The sequence below is a fragment of the Puma concolor genome, chromosome D1 (genome assembly GCF_028749965.1).
Source record: "Puma concolor isolate L17-30 chromosome D1, mPumCon1.1.hap2, whole genome shotgun sequence".
Classification (NCBI taxonomy): Eukaryota; Metazoa; Chordata; class Mammalia; order Carnivora; family Felidae; genus Puma; species Puma concolor.
This window is the reverse complement of record NC_141676.1, coordinates 39,215,632-39,233,880: the sequence shown is the minus strand read 5'-3', so window position 1 is coordinate 39,233,880 and position 18,249 is coordinate 39,215,632. Positions and strand designations below refer to the sequence as shown.

Genomic DNA, 18,249 nt, shown 5'->3' with positions numbered 1-18,249 from the left:
AGGAATACATGAAGTGATGAGATGCCATCTGTGAAATACCTAGCATAGTATCTGATACAAAGAAATGACAGCTATTTATTGAGGATTAGCCGGGTGCCGGGGGGCTGTTCCTAATTTTATCCTATGAGGTTATATACATTGAACCTCTAACTCATTTTGGTATTACCCTGGGCCTAATGGTGTGGGTTTTTTTTTTTTTTTTTGTTTTGTTTTTGTTTTTAGTCCATTCATCCCTCCAGTAGTCAGGTTAACTGTGGTTCTTCTTATAACAACTTCCTAGACAGATTGAGACGTTTATTAGCTTGAACCTGGACTGGAGTGTGTCCAACTCACACCTTGAGGTTCAGCCTCAGGCTTAGCCTTTTCTTGTCTTCTGGCTTTTGGGTGAATATCACACCTGGAAAGACCATTGCTTGAGAAAGAAATCTGCTTCAGGCAGAGCATCAGCACCACCTGGACAAAGGTTGGATGGCTTTCAGGTTAAAATCTTTGGTGCTTTGGGCCGTATGCAGTTTCTTTCTCCGAGTTTCAGTTAATTCTTTCATTAGGCAGTTGTGTTCGTGTGTTCATGTGCTTGTTTTTGTAATTATTCATTACCTTTCAGAATCTTTGTGAACAATAAGCCAACGTTCGTCTTAGGCTCATTTTAAAAATCTCAGCTCACTAGTTCTCAAGATTGTTTTCTTAGGATATCTCAATTCTCTGAAGATGTTTGTTAATTCTGTTTTGATTCTTTCTATAATCAGATTTGCTTTTGAAGCACTCTTGAGTCCTACTGAAACTGTCTGCAGGGTTGTGCCTTTCCCTGACGATAGAGAGGCAATTTTTCTTTTGGCAAATGTGTTGCCATTCTATCTCCAGCCCCATCCTAAAACCAGGGAAGTTCTCAATTCCTTCCTTGCTTTTAGCTCCTCGTCCCAAGGGAACCAGCTAGCTGATTCTAAACACTTTACAGTTTTTTTTCTCCCCTCTGCATTAGTTATACCACGAGGTGGTTTTTATATTTGGTGTTTGCATGATGGGGGATAAGCAACAAAGATAAGGTTGTAACAGTTGAATTTTCTGGTACATTCGTCAACCTTTCTGCTTTATTTGGTGCTGTCTCTTTCTGGAATGGTACCTGGAAATTAGGACATATGCAAGAGCTGAGATTATCAGTGATATGAATTGAAAACGAAACCAACTGAAAGACACTTCACCATAGCAGCAGGGATGTATGACCCGGGGTCCTGTGTGAGACCCCATGCATGTAGAGAGTAAAGGTTGGGTAAGTCTATGGGAGAAATTCTCACTGGGGTTTTCTCACCATCCCCTTGTTCTGTTTTTGAAAATAGTTTTATTTAGGGCCTTTGAAATCTATGAAAAAGAGCAATGGTTCGGCTGTTTGAGTCAAAATAAGCTTGTTGCAGCCAAGTAAGTCCTTCAAATCTAGATGAGGCAGATACCTCTCATTAGTTATCCAGAGGCCTCAGGGAAATGAAGCAGGAGTTTCTCTCTGGGTGGAGCTGACAAGGGTCCATGACAGGGAAACACTCATTGCAGTCAGCAGCCTGGTTGGTGGCTGTGGCCCATGGGCTGAAGATTGAATTGCCTCTAAGGCAAGTCCTGACTAGTTTCTCATCTTAAAGAATGCCTGGGCACCCCGGCAGAATGAGATGGAGTTCAGTGTGGCCGTCTCTCTGTGAGTAAAATACCAACGTGTTTAGCCTTCAGCTTGCCCAGCTCCAATCCATTTTCTTCAGTACAGCTGACTGATATTTTAAAAACAGAAATTGGTTTATGTCACCACCCTGATTAAAGTCTAGACTCCTTCCCATGGCCCACAAGGCTCAGCAGGATCTGGCCTGAGCTTATCTTTCCAGTTGTACTTTAAACAGACAAAGCTCCTTCCTCTAATGCTTCTCATTCTTCTCTGTCTGGTATGTTATTCTTCTCCCCTTTACCTGTTGGACTTGTGTTTTAGGTCTTGGATGAAGCCTCACTTCCACAGAGACTGCTCCTGTGGCCCTCTCAGCCTGGATCAAAGCCCCCTGGTAAAAGATCTCACATTCTTGGTAGGACATAACAAGTTTTGCTCAATGTCTTGCCAGGCTGTGAGGTTTGTGGTGGCATTTTGTTCATCCTCTGCTTCAGGGCTTAGCAGAGGGCTAATTAATGTTCATGACTCAGTGATTCTCTCCCTTCCTGACTCTGCACAGACAAAAAGTTTAGTCTCTGTAGTTTCCCTTCTTTTCCCCCACCTCCAGTCTCTACGTGGTGAATTTCTGTGCATCTTTTAAGATCAAGCTTAAAGATCTCATTTTTGAGATGCTGTTCTTAGTCACCCTCTATACCAGCCAGGGTGGGCTCGATGGCTTAAATCAGTGAAAGCATATTTCTAGTTCATGCAACATGTTCACCAAGCTTGTCTGGTTGCCTATGCCTCACTCAGGGACCCAGGCTCAAAGAGTCTCCATCTTTGTGCTTCCATGATTTCCAACGCCAGAACAAGAAAATGTGGTAAGTCAGGCGCTGGCTCTTAATATTTCCACCTGGAAGTGTTGTGCTTTGTTCAGACTTCATGATCACTCATACAGCTCTGCTTAGCTTCCAAGAGGATGGGGAAGCACAGTTGTGTGATGTGCTCAGGAGGAGGAAAACTGTTAATATCTGTTCGATGAACAGCACTAATGCCAACCAACTTCCTCCAGTGCCTGGCTTCTCTTGGTGTTCCCAGCCTCTCACTTACAACGATCTATTCTTCCACTCCCCCATAGTGCTGGGAAAGACCTTGTAATCACCAATAACTGAATCACTTTCAAAATATTAATGTTAGGCACACTGCTTTGTAACCCCTCCTCTAGCTTTCTAGCTCATGTGTTCTAGACCCTCACTGTAACTACACCTTGCCTCCATTAGGATTGCTGCGGCAGTTTGGGTTCCCCCAGAAGCAAACTTGGCAATGGAGACTGGAGTGCAGGAAGTTTATTAGAGAGTGCTATAGGGATGAATGCCTCTGGGGAAGGGAATAATGTAGGATTGGGCAGAGGGAAAAGTTAGCAAAGTCTCACTGAGTGCTCTGAAATCTGGATGGTCCTTTAGAATTCTCTTGAGTTCAGGATGAATGAGAACTAGTCTTTGTAGGTCGCTCCCAGGATTCAAGTGTGACTGACTGTATAATCTCTCATTGGCCAAGGACAATTTCCTTAAAAGGATAACAGCTGAAGATTGTTAGGCAGTACTCCCCTTAGCTGGGGGATTAAATTCTTTAGTTCTGAAGTGAGATCTCAGGAGTGTAACACAGTGTCCATCCACCCCTAATTTTAATGCATTTACAGCTGTCTACCTCCTTCTTCATGTCCTCACATCTCTCCTCAATAGCCGAGATTCCTTCCTACTTCATTATCGTCACCTCTTTCTTAATACCCTCAATTCCCTCGTATCTGTCTTTACCCATTATATTTGCTTAAAAACTCCTTTAACTTTCCACCTACCGTGCTATTGCCCCAAAATACCTGAATGAGACTGGAGAAAACACATGGCCATGCTGACTGCTGTCACTTAATGCATTTTTGACTGCAAATCACAGTAGCTCTTCAGCCACCTTCCCACATGCTCTAGTAAATTTTTGTTCCTTTTTTCAAAACGACTGTTTTTTAATACCATTTCCTCTCTCCTTAAATATCTAATATGCCCTCCCTTTCTTGATTCTCAGATGTTACCCTCTCTTTGCAATTCACTGAGAAAATAAAAATAAGTGAGGGAGAACTACTTTGTCTTCCAGCCACCAAATATGCCAGCCATCTCCACCTTTTTGCATCTCTCAGCTTCATTCTTGTTTTGAAGGTAATGTGTTCCATCTGCATGCTGGAGCACAGTCCCTCTTGCCTTCTTCCCCAGGACTTTGCTCCTACAGTGATCTCTTTCTTCAATATCATCAGTTCGCTTCACTTGTATTGAATCCTTCCCAACAGCCTGCAAATGTGCTGTGATCTCTTCCATCTGTAAATAAGACTCTGTCTACACCAAGTCTCCCTAGAGCTGCTCCTCCATTTTTCCTTATGGGAAAAAAAAAATCTCAAAAAGTTTGCCTTGTTTTTCTCTCTTCCCTCATCTTCCATTCTCTCTTTAATGGACTCCAGTCAGGCTTTTCTCTACCACTTTCCCAAATCTACTCTTATTAGGTCAAGGTCAGCGGTGAACTACTTCTTGCCAAATCCAGTGGTTAGTTATGTCTTTATCTTATTCAGCAGGTGACAAAAATAATCGTTAGTCCTCTCCTGAAATACTCCTCTTGACTTTTATGGTATCCGCCGGTCTGTGAAGCAAAAATGCTTAAATGATGCCAGGAACCGACTTGTTAAAAGAATTCTAATGTCCTGGGTGCCGGGGAGATCCAAACCATATCTCATGCTCATGTGCAGCTACTATTCTGTCTTAAGTTTGTGGGAGAGTTCCCTCCACAGCTTAGCTTGATGTAATCTTATTATATAGTTTTAATATTCCTTTTGTCCATTTATTTTAATTGTGCATTGTCTTGGATCATCTTTGAAAGCACATGATCTTGTGCAAGTATAACACTTGGTTTATTGCCTGAATCATTTCTCTAATTTCTGGTGTTTTGTTCTTTATAGTTATGGAAGTCTTGCTAACTGCAAGTGTCCTTCTAGGACCTCGATTACTGCACAATAACTTTTGTTTATAGGCTGAGAGATGTTTAGTGCTTAAAAGAATCTGGTGTTACTTCAGTGTGTTTTATCAGGAAGTAAGTCAATCTACTTTTACTTTTAATATAGATAAGTGAGATTATAGGTGTTTTTGTCTTCTGTTTCTACACATGAAGCGTATTAGGACTTCAGTCATTACCTTAATAGTACACTGTGGTTGACTATCATCTTCATCTTCAAGGTGCTTTCATTAAGTAAATCATCATAAATGATTGACTTCTGAGTTCCACTCCTGGGTGTAGCATGTTCTAACAGGATGGTATATATTTTTGCCACATATTTAACCTCTCTAAGCCTCAGTTGTCTACACTGCAAAATGTGGGTAGTGCTGTACTGTGATCGTGGAATTGTTTGTGGATTAAATTAGATAAGGAGTTTAAAGATGTAGGTTCAGAACTGGCCTGCATGACCAATTCACGAGAATTCTGGAACTCATACTGGTTAAATGGAAGTCACAGGCTAGTCAGTGGAAGAACCAGAACCAGAACTCACATTGTCTGTCTTAGGTTCTTACACTGTGCTGCTCCCCCTTCCTCTCCTTCACACATAAGCAGTCTGAGTAAAATGAACATAAAGCCATTTCTGAAAACAACTTCCAGAAAAGACTCAATTAAACTCTGTACTAAGGTCGTAGGTGATTCTAATTCTTCCCATGAATGCTTATGAGAAAGTAGGGGATGCTCTGACCTCTGTTCCAGAAAGAAAAAGATGTTTTTGCTGAATCAGCCCATTATTCTGTCTCATGGGATGAATCTCCAGGTCAAGGGATGAAAGGCATCAGTTTGCATTAGACCACAGCTGCTGTCTGTATTCAAAATACACCATGGGAGAAACTGGCTGCACCATCATTTTTTAACAGATGGATTAAAGCATGTCTTAGTAAGACACATGAGCAGAGAAGCCTGGATTCCCTTGATCTCCCTGATAAAAGCTACACCATGTACAGTGGACATCTAATAAATATTAATTGGTATCAACTCACTGGACATAGAACTCCTTGATTTTGGATGTTTAAATCCAGCATCCTCCGTGGTGAGGGATTAGTAATAGTAGGTTCAGTCTTCATACCTCTAGGTTTCTTAGCTGTTGCGTCTCACTGTGCATCTTTCTGGAAATACTTTCAGCTCAAGATGGGATCTGATGCACTTGAATGCAGCTGAATTTGCATTTAAGATTTTGTGTTTAATGCATCTTGCATTTTCTCTTAGCTTTGTTGGGCATTTGCCTTTTTAAATTTCATTGCAACATGGTTATATGATAGTTCCGTCATTCACCTCACTGTGATATTGCTTCTTTTTTTCTTTTTCCTCCTTCAGATATTGATGAATGTGCAGCTAAGATGCATTACTGTCATGCCAATACTGTGTGTGTCAACTTGCCTGGGTTATATCGCTGTGACTGTATCCCGGGATACATTCGCGTGGATGACTTCTCCTGTACAGGTGAGACTGAAGAACCAACACTGTTTTTCTGATTCAGCCCTTCTCTGCCCCATCTGTGTTTTGTTAAATTTAGATCCAAGTGTTGCGACCTAATTGGTTTTTCTCTTGCATTATTTTACCCTCACCTTTAGAGAAAAAAGTGATAAAAGAAATTTGATCTGCGCAATTTATTTCTACTCCTAGTATCTCTCTGTGTGTGTGTGCGCATGCATGCTCGGGTCTTTGATTTGAATTTGAAGTCCCCCGTTGCCTATAGTAACATTGAGGGACGTAGAGAGATCAGTTTTAAGAATAGAAAAGTATCAATCTGTTTTCCTTCCATCATGATGAAATGTTTTTGTATATAAGAAAATGTACTTTGTCCCCACTGGAAAAGACAAAGATTCGATTTAGAGGGGGAGAAGGAGTATCTGGTGAGCAGAGATTGGGCAAATAGGGGAGCTGCTCAAGACTCTTGATTGAAAAATACCGATGGTGTCTCCCCTATATGGCGGGGCTGTCAGCACTAAACTGGAACTGCAGGGTTGTGTGGTCAGTGCCTTCATTGAGTAATGCTGGCTTTGTGAGGCATTTGGTGTGGGGGCGAGGAGGGGTCCAATATACTTCCAGTTATGTATATGGAGATATGAACTGTAACTTGGTTAGGGATTGTAGAAAGTTCTTCTTTTGGTCAAGTATCTTTAACCAGTTTGTAACCTATAAGAAAACTGCCCCTTAAACATAAAATGCCAGTCATTTTATACCTTTCCTTGATTCCTGCATCTTCATTTTTCCCAATAACGTTTGCATATAGACTGAATTTTTCACTCATGGGGTGCCTGGGTGGCTCAGTCGGTTAAGCTTCCATCTTCCGATTCAGGTCATGATCTCGCAGTCTGTGAGTTCAAGCCCTGCATCGGGCTCTGTGCTGACAGCCCAGAGCCTGGAGCCTGCTTGAGATTCTATCCCCTCTGCCTCTCTGTCCCTCCCCTCATTGTGCTCTCTCTCTCTCTGTCAAAAATAAATAAGCTTTTTAATTTTTTTAATGTTTTGATTTATTTTTGAGACAGCATAAGCAGGGGAGGGGCAGAGAGGGGGACACAGAATCTGAAGCAGGCTCCAGGCTCTGAGCTGTCAGCACAGAATCTGACATGGGGCTCGAACTCACGGACTGTGAGATCATGACCTGAGCTGAAGTCGGACACTTAACCGACTGAGCTACCCAGGTGCCCCAACAATAAATAAACTTAAAAAAATTTTTTTACACTGAATTTTTCACTCAGAATGGACAGCCACTGTCAGTGTATTTTATTGCAAATGACCTTTTCAGAAGTGCAGAAAGTTGCAAAAGTTAGGGAAGCATGTTTATATGTCCACGCAACCTTTTCCATTTATTTCTGTATATGTATAGGTTGCTATTTTTTGGCTAAGGAGCTGGTGATTCCAGATTGATGCAGGTTTCTGATGGCCACAGGTGGCCAGTCTCATTTATCTATCTTTTATGTAGTATAACTAAAGTTCCTGGAGAAAAAAGAGATTGTGTAAACATAGCATGCTGAGATCTAAACATTTTAACAGGGGCACAAAACTCTTTGCGACCTGTAAACCAACACAATATGAAAATCTGATGTTCTCTATGATGGTTTCTCTGTTCTTAGTAAATCCAGGTCATCCTGATTTACTGTAACCCTATGGTTAGAAGGAACCAGTGAGTATTCTTCCAACACAGCATCACATATCATGCAACTTGATAAACCTTGATGAATGTCCTTCTGTGTAGAGAGAGCTTGTTGAAATTGTATCAGAATATTGCCTGTTTTTACTTTTTCATTAAGGGAGGAAGACCAGAGCTTGGTGGTTCTTGAAAGCCTCTTAGGGATAGGTGCCCTGCCTGGTGGTTTATATATGGAACGAGATGGAAAATGTATTGTTTATAGAACTGGTTCCACAACTGCTTTTAGAAAGCAAAAGATAAGGATGTGGGTATCAGTGGGTACCCAAGCATCCCCCCTACTAAACAAAACAAGATACTGTGTAGCTCTGCAGAAAAAAACCTGTACAAACACACATCATACATGCACGAAGTTTTTGTTTTGTGTGTGTATGTTTTGTCTCAGAGGGAATGGGTAAGTTAGAGCGAAAGAAAGAAAAACAAGAGGGAGTCAGAGAACAGTCACTAGTCGGAGAACAGAAGACCAGGTGCTGTGAAGGACAGAGGACCATTGAAAACCTCCCTGTGGAAGGAGAACTGAAAGGACTTTTAAGGGTGGGAATATTTAATGTGAGGTTTTTTCATTGTTTTGCTATTCAGTAGGCAATGCAAGTTTTCCTTATGCCTTTCAAATCTTCAGCAAAGTGTACCTATCCTGCATGCTGGATGAGCCCTTCCCCTTCTACCCTGGTGAACTGCAAGTTAACATGGTATACACAGCAGAAATGTGTGTATAGGATGTTGAGACCTCAGAGACAGAGGTACTCACTCTGAAGTAATTACTCCTGTCCCTTATCCGTGCGCCCAACGTAAACTTCTACATCACTATCACAACAGTTTCCTTCTAGGAGTTTCTGAAGTCTTGATGAGGGATTTGGAATTTCCATAGGTTGGAATTGGGAGTAAGGTCTTTTTCTTTAAGAAACTTTCTTTGATCCCAGTTTCCATCCTGCCTGCTGCCCCATCTTTTTGCTTTTATTCATGGCAAAACTTCTTAATTTTGATTACTGTCCTTGTTTACATTTGCTCACCTGGCATACCTTCCTTAACCTCCTCCACAGAAGGCTTTCATGCTCACTATTCCACAGAGGTTGTGTTTATCAAGGTCAGCCTTGAACTCCATTTTGTTAAATCCAGTGTTCTTATCTTCTGGGACCTCTCAACAGCATTGAGCATTGACCACACCTTTCTCTTTTAAACACATTATTTTCTTGCCTTTCCCTATTTCCTGATTGTCTTTCTTCGTCACTGCTGGTCCTGCCCAGGCTCCCTAGCTGTTTTTCTTTCTCTTTTCACATTTTTAAAGGTTAGAGTGCTGCAGAGCTCTGCCCTGGATCCTGTTTCTTTGTTCACCTACATATACTTTTTAGATGCCTTCATTTCATGTAGGACTTTCACAGCACTCCGTCGATACTTTCTCAGTTTCTATCGAGTACAATATTTTTTTCTGAGCTTCTGAATCCTATTCAAACTAACACCCACATGTAGATGTTTAAGAGGCATTTCATATTAACCTGTTTAAGAATGAACTCTGGATTTCTTTCCATGTTGGTAAACTTCCTCTTTCAATTTTCCCCATCTCAGCAAATGAAAGCCTCATCTACCCAGTTTTTCAAGCCAGACAGCTAGGAGTTATACTGGATTCCTTTCCTTCTCTTGCCCCTCCACCTTCAGTCCAAACATCAGTCTTACTCTACCCTCTACATCCTGTCCTAAATGTGTGCACTTCTGCCCATATGCTTTATTACCAAACTACTAGACCCCTGACACCACACTGGACTTTGTGTTCCATTCTTGCTCCACTGTAACTCACTCTTCATTCAGTAGCCAGAGCAAAGTTTTAAAAATAAGAATTCTACAAATATGCTTAAATTTCTCATGTAGTGTCCTATTACACAGAAAATCAAATCCATACTTACTTTTATATGAAACCCTATGTGGTTATTCTCCTTCCTGTCCCTATTACTTTATCTTGTACCAATTCCATCCTTGTCCATTATGTGGTGGCCACGCTGACTTTTGGAGGTTTTTTATTTTTTTCCCCATTCAACGTGCTTGTTTTCCCGTAGGACCTTTGCGTGAGCTCTGTCTCAGAAGTTTTTCCTCTTGATATCCCCATAACTGGCTCTTCCTTTGTCATGCAGGTGTCAACCTAAAAATGATAGGCCCAGAGAGACTTTCTCTGATTTGTATAATTAGCCACCCATTATCCTATCTCTTGGTTGTAATTCTTTATCACTTATCACCATGTAGAATTTTCATTTTTTATATGTGATTTTCAAAAATTGTCTCTTATTAGAACGTAACATCCGGGAGCCGCAACCTTTTCCCTATCTTGGCTATTTAAAACAGCCAAGGGTGGGGAGCAGGAGGGGTGGGGGCTGTGGGGTGAGGTAGAGAACATAGCTGGGCAGAGAGCAGTGCTCAGCAAATGCTTATTGAATGAAGGAATGTGTAGAACTACTTAGGCTTGCGCTATGTACCTCTCTAAATTTCATTTATATAAAAATGGCTCATATATGCTGTATCGTAACTGTTAGATTATTGAGGACACCAAATTGTATATGTGAAAACATTTATCGTGGCACTGTCATCAGTGCCATCAGGATAGGATGTTCTGCAGTGAAAACCCCAAATATTCCTGATTTAAAATAACAACGTTTTGTTTGCTTTTCACGGGTCAACAGAAAGCGTGCTCTGCTCATCATAATTACTACTGATTGTAGTAATCATAAAACTGACTGATGGAATAGTCAGTATTGGGAATATTGCCAAGATGGGGAAAAGAAAGCCTGGAGGGTCTTGTAACAGTTGTTATATGTTCTTGTCAGGGAGTAACAACATATCCTTTCTATCCTCTGCTAGTTGACTAGAACTAATCACCAGTACCTAACTAACTACAAGGAGATGAGGAAATGCAATTCCTACTTTGTGCTTGGAAGGGTTAGAAAACCAAAATATTTGGTGAATGGTGCTAATGAATACCATAGTGACTTACACTTAATAGATTCTCAACAAACTTTGTTTTCTTTGACACGAGAAGCTGTTCATTAAAATAACCTTTTTTTTTTCAACAGCAGTTCACAATGTGTTGGGGAAAGTAGTCTCAAAAGGATAAAGATATTAAGCACTTCTGTACTAAGTGCTCTGATGGACAAGCAAAATGCAATAAGGAAAAGGTGCTTGATTTCTAGAACAGAGTGTCTGGAATATTTTTTGCAAACCAGAGGAGCTATTGGAGTTTCCTGGGGCTTGTTAGCATGCAGTGAATGGATTAGTTTAGGATTTTACAGTGTGGAATGTGGATCTAGTGAGGAGAGCTAAGAGACAAGCATTCTCCCTGCTATTTCTCCTCTAGACCAGATTCCAAGGCCTCCATTAGATGCTTTCATATTAAGCTGGAACTCTGACGTTTACCTTGGCATCCTGAAAGTGAGCCTGTTAGGGCTAAGGTGCTCTTCACTCTCCAAGGTGGATCAGGTCCCCACCGCCAATCTCTCTCATTTCTTTATTGGCAAAGAAGACTTCTTCCTCTAAGTGATTATTTGCATGTGGTAGTAAGTAAGGTATGTACTACCTATCGGCCACTGTAAGATGTCTTTTCAGATGTTTCATTTTCCAAAGATAAATTTCTGGGAGAAATTGACAGGCCTGAAGACATCCTTTGTTTGCCCCACGTTCCTGATAGAGCATTTGTCATTACTGGCATTCCTGAATTCCAAAGATCATCCTAGACTCTGTCCTGGATCAGTTTCTCCTGTCACTGTTGAGTTGGTCTTCTAAGTATGTCTGGGTCACTTTTTTCTTTCTTTTAGGATGCCATTTAGCTTCCTAGAAGTCAGTAGTAATACTGAAAAGTTGTATTCAACCAAAAATTAGCCTAGAATTAAAGATGATCTAGTAACTTTGGTAATAGATTGATTATTCAATAACTGATTGCTTCATCCATTTATTCATGAATCTAATGCATAATTAGTGTCAGTCATGAGTGTTAGGAAATATGGTGGTTGAGAATAGTGATAAATGACCTCTGTGCCCAGAGAGTTCATGGTTAATGAGGCAACATCTTCACATGAAAAAACTCAAATGTACATTCACTCTCAAAAATATTCCAGTGTTTGCCAAATCAATCCCTCTTGAAAGTTTTAGTAGAATTAGTTGAGTATTGGGTGTTTAATCCCATGTTAGCTGTTTGTCTCTTACAAGTTTCAAAGAAGAAACCCTGAAATAACTGTTCCAGGGTTTATGCCGATAACCACAGCCCTTTCAGAAAGGTTGCACCTGAGACAATAAATAGATGCCAAACCTGATGCCGGAGGGGAAAGACAGTATGTCAAACAGAAAAGAAGCTTTAACTCTTTCGTCCTTCTTTATCTTGTTAAAAATTGAAAAAGAAATTCTATGTCATGGGATAATAAAGTTAGGAGGGTTCAACACTGAGAATGCTTGCCTGTAACTTAAAATGTACTGTAATTTCATTTTTACCCTTAGAGGCTGGGGATTCCCTGACATGACCATATATTATAGATGAGGCTCTGTACTTTTTTCTAGGAAAGTTTCCATTGCCCTTTGAAAGGGTGGAGTCTGAAGCGTTGGACTCTTGACACTGGACTAGTTTTTTGCCTTAGAATCTGTGTGAGTCTAAATCACTTTCTCTCCTGTAAGGGAACCCCGAGTTGCCCTTGCTCTTTTGTGAATTTTGAAACAGGAGGATTCCCTGAAATTGACTTGGTGGGGTGCTTTTTATCTTCTCTGTACCTTTTGATTTTTGGAGTGGTCAGCCTGCTTGGTTTATTGGTCTCTGACCTTCATTTATCCCCAGTTAAACTCCCTGTGTTGAGGTTGTTTGATAAGACGTTATCATTGGATACTCAGGCAGCTTTAAAGGAGGATACTTGTGATTTATGACAAAAGCCGCAGCAATAAGACAGGTACTTGACAGTAATGGGGAAGCATTCATTTTTATGCCAAAAACTTCCCATGAAGGTAAGAAATAAAGGGAACAAGTGAGATAACATATATCCCATGTGATTTCTATTACCTCACTAAAAGGATTTTTATTTTCTTGATATTGGCATGGAAGAAAGCTTGAAGGAAGTGTATGTTTGAAATACTTCAAGTAAGCTTAGTTGAAGTTAGAGATAAATAATAGTCTATTAATTTAATGGTTTAAGTTAAGTACCTTGTAATGAAAAGAGGTGAGGCAACAGTTTAAAACACTTAGGAGTAAAAATTAACTGTTAGAAATTTTAGACGTTTTCTGGAAAATGCTTTTTTCCTAAGGATGATACACAGAACACTTTAACTATGAGGTACCTGATTTTTTATTTACTGAGCAGAGCCATATGAAATAGGGCCAAAATACAACATTCTGCAACTTGAAAGAGCATGGTAGTAAATTTCATACTGATTATCCTTACCTATAAAACACACAGCATGTGCTTGTTTTGGACATGCTTGTTCTTAATGACTTTTGACTATTTGGCAGCATTAAAGGGACAGATTACTAATTGCTTGGTTCTCAGTCTCAGAAGAGGTGATCCAGGTTTAAGAATGACATTCCAGCTATGGATCTGTAGACTGCCTTCACTTTAGTGAAAAATGCTCTATCAGATGCTTTAGGATGCAAATCTACTTTTTATTAAAGATGACCAAGAACATTTATTGATATATTGAATGAGAGTCAAAATAAGACCTGTACTTTTGGATATTCCATAACCCAGCCAAAAGCTCTGATAATCAATATGAGACATTTTCCCTTTGTTTTGATTTGTTTGGCCAGTATGTCCTTTTTTTCTTCCCTTACTTTAAATAAGTGGTTGACGGTGTTACCTGCCTCCCCATCTACAGGAACGATGTGACAGTACAAAAGCAGGATTCCAAAGTCCTAATGTTTTAGTGCTGAGGTTCTCAGCATATATACATATATATACATATACATACATATATATGTGTGTGTATATATATACCTATATATCTACACATACATACATACATACATACATACATACATACATACATACATACATGGAGGAAAAAGTCTGTATTGGGATCTACTCCTAGAACTTTGGATTTTCATTTGGTGTAGGATTGAGACCTGGCTTCAGTTTGTTTAAAGGTCCAGGTAATTCTGTTATGCAGTCTGCTTTTTGTAAATTAGAGAATGTCAGAGAAGAATCCAAAGGGAGGAGAATTGTCCTTTCTACTATAGACTGGAAAAACCAGAGTGGGTAGTATAGGGTCAGGAGGTAATGAAGGAAGAGACTTGGACAGTTTCTGGAGGAAGGGCCCTGCCTCCAGGGCTGCATTCTGGGATATGTAAGACAACATCTTAGCAAACAGAATCCAACAGTACATTAAAAAAAATCATTCACCATGATCCAGTGGGATTTATTCCTGGGATGCAAGGGGAGTTCAATATTCACAAATCATTGTGATATATCACGTCAAGAAGAGGAAGAATGAAAAGCATATGATCGTTTCAACAGATACAGAAAAAGCATTTGACAAATTACAACATCCATTCATGATGAAAACCCTCAACAAAGTAGGTTTAGAGGAAACATACCTCAATATAATAAAGGTCACGTATGAAAAACCCATAGCAAATTTCATATTCAGTGGGGATAAACTGAGTGTTCCCCTTGAGGTGAGCAGCAAGAAAAGGATGTCCACTCTCACCACTTTTACTCAACATAGTACTGGAAGTCCAACACATGGCAACCAGACAACAAAAAGAAATAAAAGGCATCCAGATCAGGAAGGAAGAAGTAAAAGTTTCTCTATTTGCAGATGACATGATATTATATAGGAAAAAAACAAACAAACACACGAGCGGCACCTGGGTAGCTCAGTCGGTTAAGTGTCCAACTATGGATTTTGGCTCAGGTAATGATCTCACGGTTCTTGGGATTAAGCCCCAGGTCAGGCTTCACACTAACCGCATGGAGCCTGCTTGGAATTCTCTCTCTCTCCCTCTCTCTCTGCCTCTCCCTTGCACTCTCTCTCTGTAAACACACACACACACACACACACACCCATGAAAGACTGCCAAAAAACTGCTAGAACTGATAAATGAATTCAGTAAAGTTGCAGGATACAAAATATGCAGAAATTTGTTGCATTTCTATACAATAATAATGAAGTAACAGAAAGAGAAATTAAGACAACAATCCCATTTACAACTGCACCAAAAGTAATAAGATACCTAGGAATAAACCTAACCAAGAGGTGAAACTGTACTCTGAAAACTATAAAACATTGATGAAAGAAATTGAAGACAATGCAAGGAAATGAAACGACTTTCCATGCTCATGGATTAGAAGAAATATTGTTAAAATGTCTATGCTACCCAAAGCAGTCTACACATTGAATGCAATCCCTGTCAAAATGCCACCAGCATTTTTCACAGAACTAGAACAAAAAAGTATTAAAATGTATATAGAACCTGAATTGCCAAAGCAATTTTGAAACAGAAAAGCAAAGCTGGACTTTTTGCAGACTTCAGGTTATATTACAAAGCTGTAGTAATCAAAACAGCATGGTGGTGGCACACACACACACACACACACACACACACACACACACACACACATAGATCAGTGGGACAGAACAGAAAACCCAGAAATAAACTCACAACTATATGGTCAATAAATCTTTAACAAAGCAGGAAAGAATATGCAAAGGGAAAAGACAGTCTCATCAACAAATGTTGTTGGGAAGAATGGACAGCAACATGAAAAGAATGAAACTGAACCACTTTCAAATTCAAATTGGATTAAATACCTAAATGTGAGACCCGAAACCATGAAAATCCTTGAAGAAAACACAGGCAGAAGTCTCTGTGACATTGGCCATAGCAGTGTTTTTCTAGGTATATCTCTTGAGGCCAGGGAAACAAAAGCAAAAGTAAACTTTTGGGACTACATCAAAATAAAAAGCTTCTGCACAGCAAAGGAAACAATCAGCAAAACTAAAAGGCAACCTGCAGAATGGGGGAAGATATTTGCAAATGACCTGTTAAAGGATCATTATACAAAATATATAAATAAATGATACAGTTCAACCCCTAAAAAGCAAATAATTCAATTAAAAAATGGGAAGAAGTCATGAATAGACATTTCTCCAAAGAAGACATCCATCTGGCAAACAGATACATGAAAAGATGCTCAACATCACTCATCATCAGGGAAATGCAGGTCAAAACCACAATGAGATACCACCTCACACCTGTCAGAATGGCTACTAATAAAAAAAAAAAGAACGCAAGTATTAACGAAGACATAGAGAAAAAGGAACCCACTTGCACTTTTGGTGGGAATGCAGACTAGTGCAATGACTGTGGAAAACAGTAAAGAACTTCTTCAAATCACATTACTGGATATTTACCCCCAAAATACAAAAACACTAATTTGCACTCCTCTATTTATTGTAGCCTTGTTTACAATAGTCATATTATGGAAACAGCCCAAGAGTCCATTGATAGATGAATGGATAAAAAGGTGGTATATGTATACCATAAGTAAGCCACAAATAAGACTGAAATCTTGCCATTTGCAACAACATGAATGGAGCTACAGCATAAAATGCCCAGTGAACTACTAGGACAGTCAGAGAAAGACAAATACTGTACGATTTCACTCATGTGGAATTTAAGAAACAAATGAGCAAAAGAGGAAAAGAGACACAAAGCAAGATACAGACTTTTAACTACAGAGAACCAATACAGAGAACCAGAGGTGAGGTAGGTGGGGGGATGGGTAAAAATAGGTGATGGGGATTAAGGAGTGCACTTGTTGTGATGAGTACTGGCTGATGTATGGAATTGTTCAGTCACTATATTGTACACCTGAAACTAATATAACACTGTATGTTAACTATATTGGAGTTACAAATAAAAAATAGGACTGAAGAGAGAGAGAGGCTATGGGATGCCTCTGTTGGTGGGGCCTTTTGAGGAGATTCTGAATCTTCTGTGACATGATTGTTGTAATGCTTCAAAGAGCTCGAAAGATAGATGACCTCTCTGGGGCGACCTGTGTTCTCTGGGTAAAGAAGTAGACTTCTTCTCTGCCAGTGTCTTGCTCATTTGGAGTCCCCTAGAGTCATGGCACAACCTGATGGAAGAAGAGAATTCTCAAAATGACCGAGACAGCATTTATACGACCCTATTTGTCCAGAAGAATACGAGCAAAATTCATTAAGTTGAGGAAATTATAGAAACCTACATTACTTGCACATATGTTTGTGACTAGGCTTCCTTCCCTGCCATGGCATGTGAAAGAAACAAAGTCAACAAAAGGAGAAAAAAGGGGAAAAATGAAGAGGCTCCTCTAAACAGGGATTGTGTAGGGTACAAATTCATGGAACTTTTGGTGTTTGAGGGCAACTTCAGTTTTCCATATGTAATCCTGGAAAAGTCAAAGGCCACATATTTATTGCATTTAGTAATAGTAGTGTTAAAATAATGCTAAAGTGTTTTTTTTTTTTTAATTAGCAAATATATCTTAGGATCCCGAAAGGCATTTCCCTTGAGGTTTCAGGGTGAAAATAAATCTGAAGGATTTGTGCAGTGTTTGGCTTCTTTGCGAGGTTTAAATGGGAGGGAGTTCTTATACCAGCACTATTGTAAAGTATCTAGGACCATTGACTGCTAAAGAGCAGCTAGGATGAATGATGGGGCTTGCCCCCAGGGTGTTTGTGCACAAACCTATTAAGTACTGTGTTGCCCTTGATCCAAGTTCATCAGGAAGCCTTGTTAATATTTCTGTACACTCTATTGTTGGAATTGTGCATGCAGAATCACAATTAAGCTTTCACATAAAAGGAGTTTGATTAAGGATGCGTTAGCACTTACGGCATTATTGAGGCTGGTCTTGTAACCCTGCTGTGTCCACATTTGAGTGGACACAATGCATAGACATTTCTCTTCAATAACCTAATAAGCTATCTTATATTCTTTGTTTCCATCTCAAAGATTTTGATAAATGCATATGCATAGGTATTTCTATACTTTTTAAAGGTATAGTGAGGCATTTTAGGATTTTTTTTCACGGTAATTGAGAATATATTACTTATTCTTGGGCCAGAGTGAAAGCTCTAAATTTTCATGGTTAAAAATCTAGTGTATAAATTAGTGTATAAATTTTACAGGCTGAAAGCTTTGGCTCTGCCACTTGCTTGCTTTATGAATTGGAAAACCACTTGAGTTCTCTGCTGCTTCTTCAGTATCCTCTATACATCCTCACAGAGTTGTGAAGGATAAAGTAGGACAGTGTAGGCATATCAGTTCAGATAATTGTAGCTGAAAGAATGAAAAAAAATAGACTCTACTGGCTTAAATGATAAATATATTCTCTCATAACAAAGTCTAGAGGGACAGTGTTTCCAGAGTTAGTTAATTCAGCTGCTC

At 39.7% G+C, this 18,249-nt stretch overlaps 1 protein-coding gene across 2 annotated transcripts in view; it reads left to right on the top strand.

The window, feature by feature from the left end:
- NELL1 (neural EGFL like 1) overlaps positions 1-18,249 on the top strand; it is an 877,378-nt gene that overhangs the window by 403,805 nt on the left and 455,324 nt on the right. For both annotated transcript variants that reach the window (XM_086677814.1, XM_086677813.1), the window contains exon 13: positions 6,023-6,148. In XM_086677814.1, the coding sequence (XP_086533940.1) occupies positions 6,023-6,148 (126 nt within the window). The remainder of the gene's footprint in view (positions 1-6,022; positions 6,149-18,249) is intronic.